This window comes from Tubulanus polymorphus, chromosome 12 (assembly GCF_964204645.1).
Source record: "Tubulanus polymorphus chromosome 12, tnTubPoly1.2, whole genome shotgun sequence".
Lineage (NCBI taxonomy): Eukaryota > Metazoa > Nemertea > Palaeonemertea > Tubulaniformes > Tubulanidae > Tubulanus > Tubulanus polymorphus.
In genome coordinates, this window is record NC_134036.1 from 8,576,209 (window position 1) to 8,586,899 (window position 10,691).

At 38.3% G+C, this 10,691-nt stretch overlaps 1 protein-coding gene across 1 annotated transcript; it reads right to left on the reverse strand.

Annotated features, from left to right (window-relative positions):
- Nucleotides 1-4,992: 4,992 nt before the first annotated feature.
- LOC141914288 (uncharacterized) lies at nucleotides 4,993-7,513 on the reverse strand. The gene is made up of 5 exons (XM_074805571.1): nucleotides 7,403-7,513; nucleotides 6,786-6,946; nucleotides 6,481-6,545; nucleotides 5,857-5,951; nucleotides 4,993-5,249 (listed from the first exon to the last, which is right to left on the reverse strand). The coding sequence occupies exons 1-5, from the start codon at nucleotides 7,494-7,496 to the stop codon at nucleotides 5,131-5,133; spliced, it is 534 nt and encodes a 177-aa protein (XP_074661672.1). The 5' UTR covers nucleotides 7,497-7,513; the 3' UTR covers nucleotides 4,993-5,130.
- Between the last annotated feature and the right edge of the window lie 3,178 nt (nucleotides 7,514-10,691).

A 10,691-nucleotide genomic window follows, 5' to 3' on the forward strand; every position in this document is an offset into this window, starting at 1 on the left:
TTTCATTTTAAGACTTATGTTAATTATTTCATATTAGGTATTATGATAATAAAAGACATCATATTTTTTATATGGAACATATAGTTTATTATTTTTTGTTCAAGGAAGTTCAGGGGCTGGACATTATTTAGTCTCTCATTGGTTCGGTAGGTTCACATTAGCGTGGTTGTGAACAGTTTTGGAGGATAATTTTGAGAAAGGCTATTTTATCAGTCTTTGTGTGCGTTGTACCTACGAGCGTAGGTTGTACCATATTTATGCATTCCTGTTTCAAAATTCAAGAAAGCCGGTTTATAACCGCGGCGTTTTTTTTCGCGTTATCATAGAAGTGTAAACTGTTTCAGTTTACACTTCTATGGCGTTATGTAATTAATTGCTTGCACGGCGGACATTCTATATCATCGTCCTATAATGAAGTTTCTTAGAGTGGTAGTCTCGTTTCGTGAAGCGTAAAACACATGTATTTTCAAAATGTTCCGTTGATGAGTTGGATTGTGAGTCTCAGTAGATGGTGCAATTACGAAATTAGGTCATTTTCTAGGAATTAGGCGTTTTGCGTTTTCCGATTCGGTGTATTTCGAGTACCGGTGGATTGGGATACGCAAACTTGAAAATATCGTAAACAGGATTATGTTGAGCTGCTATATTATGGAAATACTACATGTTTTTAATAGCAGAGATATACCAATAAATCATGTGAAACTATGAAACACACTTTTACAATCAGTATAACGATGAGAGATAACTGCAAATTACTCAGACTACATTGCAAATGAGTGAAGCTTATACGGCTTGTATATGTCTGGTAGTCCTGGCAACCCGAGGCACCTGTTTTTTTGTTCGACTCGCTGGCGGGTGTATAAATAAAATCGATCCAGGTCACGTCGCTCCTTATCGGTGAATTGAGGTCACCTTGTGTAAACATAAGTAGAGCAAATCCCAAAGCTTTAGAAATAGACAAGGCAGCCGATGTGCTGTACTATATTGATAACTGATTGATAGCTGCATTAGAAACTGCATGTTAGTGCATCGCGTAATAACCCTCGTAATAACCCTCATCGCGTAATAATCCCGTTTTTTTGTAACGTTGTCGATGTCGGGGAAAACTATTTGGCAACGTTCCTCAACATAAAAATGTTACCTGGGAAGATATTCATATAACCATGGACTCTAAAACCTAAATCGTTTTAGAAAACGAACTTTTAGAGAAAATTGGACATTTTTTTTCGTTTTGGCGTTCTGGCGTTCTGGCGTTCTGGTGCCCTCATTTACATACCAGGAATTTTACGCTATGGCCCTTATCAGCCACCATATAATGGAACACATTTCTTTGAAACTTGGTAGTTCTTAAGACTAGGCTTCTATACATTGAAGCTTTCTATAGCGAAAGCTCGTGCGTCGAAATTTATAGTGTATAAATAAAAATCGATCCAGGTCACGAGGTGAATTGAAGTCAGGTTTTCTGAACAAAGTAGCGCTAAATTGAAAGCTTTTTAAATGGACACAGCGGCTGGTATACTGTACCATACATGACTCAGTGGATATAACGGCGATATAGATAGCAAATTTGAAGCTGCGGTTGGCCCAGGGAGAGGGGGGGGGGCAGGGCAGGGCAGGGGAGAGCTATGCAGCGACAGGCAGAGACAGGTAAACAGGGAGACAGTTGAGGATGGAGAGAGATAGAGTGAGAGAGAGTTATGTATCGACGGACACAGGTAAACAGAGTGCACAGGTAGACAGTTGACTATATCTGTAGTATGGGGTAACCGCTAAACGCTGAAACGCCGAATGATATCTGTAATCCCGCCGAAACTCGAAAAATAGCATTGGATATTTTACCGTATACCGGATGAGTATTTATTTCCGCTATTGTACCGTACAAGACCGTCGCGGATTGGCTGATTTACGGATTACACAGAGGTGCGCGACTTAGAAAATTCAAGGAAAGTATGGAGGACAGAGTTAGAGAAATTAAGCGGTTCGAGCGAGACTCGAACCCGGGCCAGGAAATAACGAGCGCAGCATCATGCCACTAGACCAACGAAGTCGCTGCCCAGTAAACACGTGGATGTCTTAAAGATATCAAAATGATGTATTGATGTGACATCATAATAAGATCACCAACTGGTCATATTTGCAAATCAGGAAGATGTCATCGGACGACTAATTCTAGACAATTATAAATGATGTCCTGAAGATATCATTCAAACTCCTTTTCAAGATACCAGAAAGGGCAACAAAGAATATGAACAAAAAAGGCCCCATCACATTAGATGTGAAAGGCGTACACAATTTAAGCGTACGCCTTTCACATCCAATGTGTACGTCAGGAGAGGAGGAATTCAATCAATTTCCTACTAAAATAGAACGAACAATTGATATTTAAAATGAAACAAATGAACACTTTTAATTTTAAAATCTTAAAAGTTATCTAACCATTATATACAAATAAAGAGACACAGCCCAGCGGCAAATGCAGACAACGTTTCGTAAGATATACAGGTGCTCTTATGAGCAAAATGCTCAAAGCTAAACTATAGGGGACTTCCCCAAAAAATCAAAGATGGACAATACAGTTTTTATTGAAAATCTAGTGCCTTTTTAGGCTGGACAGTAGGTACCATTTAATGACTTAAAATGACTAGCCTAACTGTTTAACTTAACTAGCGGTCCAGGGACACCACGCCCACTTGGGAAGTGGTTTGAAATGCTCAACAGAAAATTTCAATATTCAACACCCCCTGGTGAACATTTTAAGAAGGCAATGACCTTAAAACTCACCACAATCATAGATACTCTAGTAGTGATACTATTTATCAACTATCAAGACTAAAAGTCAAAACCTGTCGATATTTTCCGCGAAAAACCTTTTTTCATTTACAAATGAGAACTGATGACACTAAGATGGCTGCCGATTGCGTCACGCTTGACTGATCAAAGAATCTGTCTGATATGTTTAAGAGTTCTTCTCAAAGTTCATCACGAATTTCAATGAAAAATGGCAAACCATTCGGAAACTACAGGTCTCGGAATTTGGGGCAAAAATGACCTTTTTGGGCACAAAAAAGGTCACACGACGGCCATCTTGGGTCCAATCAACCCAATTTTTCTTTTTCTTATGCTGGTGCACCATAGGGAGATACAAATATATGTGAAAGATCGAGATAATTGATCCAAGCGTTTTAAAAATTCCCCTTGAAAACTTCAAAAATGTGTAAAAAGTGCTGATTTTGGCGAACAACGATGGCTGCCAGTTTGCCATCTTGATTCTGATTGGGCCAGTTTTCGGGCAAAACATGTATCTAGGGTAGATACATGTATAAACCAAAGATTAAAACAATCCATTGAAGCGTCTTCAAAACTTCCCAATATAACTGGATTCCGTCTACGGGCGAAAAGTGAACACAATAGCCCGCTGGGACTAAAGTCCCAAGTGGGCTAAAATAAAAACATAAAAATACACACAACTTATTTTGCGAGTTTTTTTTTCCATTGGAATAATGTTAGGTTCACACACACGACTTTTTGAAGAGAAATTGAGTCTCTACTTCTGACCCAGTTAGAAGTTGTGTCGAAATGTTTGTTCACACACAACATAATTCACACAACTCCAGCTGGGCGGAGATACAGCAGTGTATAACCCAGAGATGGATTTAACAAGAAATCATAAAACTGCGAATAAGATGTCAAAATGACTTCAGTGGTTCAGCAACCATGGATATCCCACCGGGTGTCAGGATCCTGGAAACACCTGACACAAAAAATCAAAGAGGATCCAGTCTCATTTATCAACTATCTGAGAGACACAAGTTTAATTTGATGAGATTTTATCAAAGTTTTATTCTTTTATTGTAGAAATATATTGTCCTCTCTTATCAGAAAGGAAGCTAAAATGCGCGCGAATATACTGCATGTTGATTGGTTGTTCTATTTTTCTCAACAAGTCGAGACAAGAGTTGTGTCAAGGAAAATCGAGCAGATTTTTCGTTCACACACATGACTCACTTCAAAATAGTTATGCTCGACTGCGAGTTGCTCGATTCCTCGACGAAAAATCGTGTGTGTGAACCAAGCATAATCATAATAGGATTAGATTGTCAAAAGCAATGAAAAATGTATATTGAACCCTTTGGTGCCTAGGGGCGCCAAAATGCGTAAAAACGGCGCTAAGCGCCGATCGGTGCCTGCAAGTTTAAGGTGGAACCGATAAAACTACCAACCAGCTAGTGCTGCCATCGGTGGTTAAAATAAGAACTAACACGGAAGTAAATGTCTAAATGACGAATCGTGCATGAAAAAAAATCTTTTTAGTGTGTTTAAACGGAGTCCAAGCGAAGCTAGTCATGAGGACTCCGGAAATTCTGAAGGGGCAGGTGATAGCAACTTAGAAGGTGACTATTCTAATCAAAATAACAGCGGAAACAGCCCTGATTAATGACTATTACGAACACTGATACCGAAAATGAGGATATAGCGAAAATCAGTTCAGAGAGGAAGGAGGAGAGTAGACAACTAAGGAATATTATAGGTTGTAATTGCACACATTTATAAGCTAAAATGAATAAAACTTGTTGGTAACTTCAATTTTGATTTTCTGACATTTCAGTGCGTGCAAAATTTTGAAATCTGGATTCTGAGGAAAAATTGCTTTAACATTTTTATTTTGAAGTCTTTTGCCCTGATTTTGTATATGTTGTTAGAAACAGTCTATGGAATCACCTGCAATTGATTATTCTGATAAGGGCAAGATACTTTACTAAAGAGAGAGTTCCATTTTCAGAATTTCACCAAATAAATTTAACCATATTTTGAGGTGGGTGTTTGAAATTTTCTAGCTGGCCCCCATTACTAGATGTATAATTTATGACAATGGATTCTAAATATGCTAGAAAATACCTTTAATTTGATACTTGGTTGAATACTGTAGCACCAAAAATAAAAAAGTAATAGCAATTTCATTATCAGTCGTCTTCGTCATTCATAGAAACAATAGGAATGCTCAGGCACATTAGCGGATTTACAGGCCGGACCCCTCAGGCACCTAAGGGTTAATGATATCGACGATAAACGAAATACAATACAAAGAAAGTCCTGATTCAAACTTTGAATCAGATTATTCAAGAATAGTTTTTAGTCTACGTCGCGACCTCTTTTAATTCCACCTTTTCTGTCGGGCGCATTTTTTAGGTGGGTTGCGCAGACCTCGTCGAAATTAAATTCTGTACCAACAAACAATTTGAGTGCACTTTCTACAATAAAAAAAAGTTCAGTGAAAACAAAGCAATCAATATATCTTTACTTGAATACAATTAGAACCCATGCTAAAGAAACCAAGTGAAGCAAGCACCTTTGCTACCTAAACGTTACTTATTAGAATGCAAATGGTATGCATCAGGCAGTTCCAGCACATTTTGAGAATATGATTGAAAGTAAATCAAATGGGTAGCTCGTCTGCAGTGGCATGATATTTTGAGTATTTTGTGTACCATAGTTTCAATGTAAACCGCGAAAAATGTGTGGACATGACAGGCAGCATAAAAAGTTGCCAATATAAAGAAACACACCGATGTAACAATTGCCCAGATAATATCCCAATTGGCATATTTCTTCCATGGATGACTTTTAAATTGGGGTATTTGTACAAAAGGAATTTACCTAGATTAAGGGAATTATTCCCATATGTGTCGTTCATTTATTACGTACGCATTAGGGGAGGGGTAAGTGAAATTGTGTAATTGTAACGCTTAATGTATATGAAAAAAATGGCCGATTTTGCGTACAGAAGGGTTGAAAAATTCAAATTTTATGCGTACATAATAAATGAATGATCCAATTTTTTAATAACAATTATATTACCTTTCAGAATGGCATATAACTTGAGGAGCGTAAAACCAAATTTCCCCCTCGTTCCATGCATGTTAAAATGCGACATGAGCTTGTTTGTGAGTAACCTAGAAAGATGAAAAAATAACAACATTTAATCAACAGTAAAAATGATTCGGTTATCAGTAGGCATGCAACCTTTGCAAAGACCAGGTCACTGACAGGTTTCAATCCTCATTTTACAGCAATGAAGTATTTTCAGAATACTCGAGAAAAAAGTACTTCTTAATTTTGACTGTGCCTTGAAATAGATATTATGGTTTTAACAATGAAAATAATGATAAAAGTTCTAAAGGGATTGGCGTATAGGGCCCATCTACGGTCAAACTTTTTCATCAGCTTAATCGAGATTTCTATATCATTATTATAAGTCCACCTATACATAAATATAAAAGGTTTTAAAAAAATAGAAATAAAGGTTTTTAATTGTATGTACATAAGTATAGGATCGCACTACTTTTTTTTAGTGATTTTAGGGTTACACGATTTTTGAGTCATATTAGGGAAAAATAGGGAAAGGTTTATGATGAGATTTTCTTTCAAAATTGCAGAATTAAATCATTTTATTATAGCTCTTGCATGTGTGTAGATTCTTACCTCTGCAAAGCCCTTCTTATGAAATCTGCAAAATGGGCACCGCCTATGTTCTCTAACTGCCCGAGCTGGAATGTGATTGAACAACATGTAAGCCTTAACTGTATGTAATTCTACACAAACCAACATATTTTTATTGAATTATTCTGACTACTGAATGCCTCAACTTCTCTTAATTAGTAAAATCCAAATCACAAATAAGTTAAATGGTTCCTTTTTTAAATTAACCACGTTTTTCATCTTAAGCAAGGGAAAATTAGCATTGAAAAATCCATAGAGTTAACTATATTGCCTTGTTCGTCACTTACCAACTTCTCTTTTTCTGAACTTTCTTTTTCTAATTTGTCTTCAAATTCCTGCAGCTCTTCTATCGTGTCAACCTGTTCAATGGGTTCAACGGTTTCCCGATTTCGTCGACAAATCAGATCTTTGATTTCCATAAGGTTGTGAAGTACTTTCTTCTGAAATTCTGGAATAACAAAATGTACCTGAATTTAAACTATTTTTTTCCACAAAACTAAATACAGTAAACAGGAATAATGCCGCATTAAATATCACTAAATATTTAATTGACTGACAAATTAAACATCACTAAATATTTAATTGACTGACAAATGATTGTTGTGATATCTGTGTGCTGGCCAAAAATGCACACAGATCACACTACTACTCATCAGACCCCTAGACCAACAGTGCTTTGTTATATATAACCTTCCAATTATCTAGTGTGTTTCTCCCTGGATTCTTTTTAAATAACATCCTGTCTATTGTTGAGACCAATAATTAATCATACATCATTTGTTCAGGTAGATATTATTCTTAGCCTATTGTTCAAAACAACTGCACTAAATCGGACTACAATTTTGGGGTTTCAGTCAATTATTTATCAATGACTTAATTTTTTTTTAAATTTGTATGTACTTACTCGCATCAGGAAGTGGGAATGGATCAGTTGATCGTTGACTCGGCTCTATGCTGTCTTCTCGGAATTTACTGGAGGACATCGAAGGTGATTGCATTTGAGACAACTGCTCAGAGTCGTCAGCCTTTCTATTTTTCCAGTGTGTACTGAGCGGCACAGGCGATCGAATTTCACGCGACAACTTTTCGCGGTCGGCAACCATTCGATTTTTCACGGATGGTGTACTGAGCGACGTAGGCATTCGAATTTCACGCAACAACTGCTCGCGGGCATCACTTTTTCGATTTTTCCTGTGTGTACTGAGCAACTTAGGTGAACGTGATCGAATTTCACGCAACCACTGCTCGCAGTCGTCAGCCTTTCGATTTTTCCAGGACTGCGTACTGAGGCAAGACGTAGGCGAAGGCGATCGAATTTCACTCGAAAACTGCTCGGACTCGTCGGCCTTTCGGTTTTTCCAGTGTGCACTGAGCGGCGAAGGCGATCGAATTTCACGCGAAAACTGCTCGGACTCGTCGGCCTTTCGGTTTTTCCAGTGTGCACTGAGCGGCGAAGGCGATCGAATTTCACGCGAAAACTGCTCGGACTCGTCGGCCTTTCGGTTTTTCCAGTGTGCACTGAGCGGCGAAGGCGATCGAATTTCACGCGAAAACTGCTCGGACTCGTCGGCCTTTCGGTTTTTCCAGTGTGCACTGAGCGGCGAAGGCGATCGAATTTCACGCGAAAACTGCTCGGACTCGTCGGTCTTTCGGTTTTTCACGGACGGTGTACTGAGCGACGAAGACGATCGAATATCACTCGAAAACTGCTCGGACTCGTCGATCTTTCGGTTTTTCACGGACGGTGTACTGAGCGGCGAAGACGATCGAATATCACTCGAAAACTGCTCGGACTCGTCGGCCTTTCGGTTTTTCACGGACGGTGTACTGAGCGACGAAGACGATCGAATATCACTCGAAAACTGCTCGGACTCGTCGGTCTTTCGGTTTTTCACGGACGGTGTACTGAGCGGCGAAGACGATCGAATATCACTCGAAAACTGCTCGGACTCGTCGGTCTTTCGGTTTTTCACGGACGGTGTACTGAGCGGCGAAGACGATCGAATATCACGCGAAAACTGCTCGGACTCGGCGGTCTTTCGGTTTTTCACGGACGGTGTACTGAGCAATGTAGATGAAAGTGATCGAATTTGACGTGACAAATGCTCGCGGGCATCAGGCATTTGAATGAAACTACACTGCTTACGCAGCAACGGTGTGGCTGGTAATTTAAAGGCGGATACGGTTGGAGGTTGAGGTAAACCTATGTCCTCTGAAAGTAAAGTAAAAACGAAATATCATTCAGTACTTTATATATAGCTACAACCTAACCACAATTTTAACAAGCACTGCTACGCTCTCAAGTGATAAGGCACATGGGAGACATGTCTGAAATCAGGGTCCAGGGACAACATGCACATTTGGTGAAATGCCCAACAATCTGATAATTTCATTATCAATGACCTATTATTCAGTATCTGTAAAACAATGTTTAAGATCAATAAAGTCAAAATTGAATTGCATTGAATTGCAATCATCGTAACAAATAGAGAGAAGTTTTACAATTCTGTCCGTCCCATACAAACATCTCGCTATAGTAAACATTTCGGAGCATTTTAGACCAATGACAATCATATTCATAGAAAATCTTACCTTCAATGAGCAGAAATACCGTGTAAATACACCTGTGAATAAACCAGGAAATGCGCGGTTGAATTGCGCGCACTGTGTCTCAGTGTACGGAGATGCATTCGGTACATCCACACTTAATTTTGAAAATGTTCCTAATAGGCTACCATATTTCTTGGATATATCCAAGAAACAATAGTTCAAAGGTCAAGCCACGTTAATTAGAGAGTTAGGTGCGAGTGGGACCCCTGCGTTTAGACAGGCCTGGGAGAAAATCTAGAAGTTTTTTCAGCGAAAATTATGTGAAAATGTATGAAATTTTATAGTACTAGCAGTCCGGGTCTATTTTGATTTCACAGTAACGCGTGTATACGAAAAGATCGGCAATTTGCTTCAATTTTGGCATATTTTCGATTATTTCACAAAAACGCGAGTTCAAATTTATAAGAAATGTTTAGATCGTAAAATAGATACTATATGACACCACTGATGAAAAAATCAGATCTCAGGACCTTATAGATAAAAAGTGTGCCACCGTTTTACTGAAATTTTTCGCAATAGGCAAATGAATTGGAAGCATGACGTCATCAGCTAGTGATAGCAAAAGCGAACCATAGGTTCGCTAAAAATCAAATGTTATATTACTCAATCTTGAGACTGGATAACGCAATACTCACCGATCGCTTCAGCTGGTTCTTCATCGCCAGACGATGCACTACCTTCCTCACATGGATCTGAAGGTACAATTTTAATGGTTTTATGATATATATAGCCAATCCCATATAGTCCTAACCAACTCCATAATGCAGGAAAACTGCTATCTCTTAGATGTTTACTCTGTGACCATTGCAGGATATTGCGTGCAACTAAAGATGAAAATTTAAACTTTAAGTTGGCAGCTCTGAATTAATTGCGAAAATCATAGACCATGAACTATAAATTCCCCCAAATCTCTTTCTCCATGAGCCATTGAAAAGAAATTTTGGATTGTTGAATGAGAACCAGTATTATGAACATGAACTTCTTGGTGAAAAATTGGGTTTCGTTAACCGTCAACATTTATAAGCTAAATTACCCGTATCTTCTTCCATTACATAGTCTTCGTAACAAATTTTCTTTCGTTTTCGACTTTCATCAGGTTCAGTGTCTGTATTTTCTTGACTATCGCAGAGCTGCCTGTTGGCTGAAACAGGTATCAAATATAAAATTAGAAAACAAGTTCTGAAACAGAAACTTAAGCATTTTTCAGAGCATGAGCAATATGGGGTATCATAAATTTTCCTATTATAGAAAAACAGTTCCTAATCGTATGAATTAAAAACTGAGCAGAACTACTAGTAGGATTCATCCAACTACCTTTAAGTTGGGCAGTCACTAAGTTTATTTGATCAGGTTACAGTCCTACCACAAACTCTCCTGGATACAGAGATTAGTGCCGTGCTCAAAACACCATGAATTCATTAACAAGCATTCAAACACTAGACTTTCCTACTGCAAGTTGAATCATTTCATTGGTATGTTTCAGAAATTAATATAATGTCAAAGTATCATACCGGATTTAACTTTTATCTTTATGATTTTGAATCTCCTCCATTTAAAATCGGGAACTGTGTGGTTCTCGAAAT

Excerpts from the sequence above, each read along its gene's own strand:
- LOC141914288 (XM_074805571.1), bottom strand. The coding sequence starts at position 7,496 with ATGCAATCACCTTCGATGTCCTCCAGTAAATTCCGAGAAGACAGCATA. Across the intron at positions 6,947-7,402 it reads ATTCCCACTTCCTGATGCGA|AATTTCAGAAGAAAGTACTT; the intron begins GTAAGTACATAC and ends TTGTTATTCCAG. Across the intron at positions 5,250-5,856 it reads GTTATATGCCATTCTGAAAG|AAAGTGCACTCAAATTGTTT; the intron begins GTAATATAATTG and ends TTTTTATTGTAG.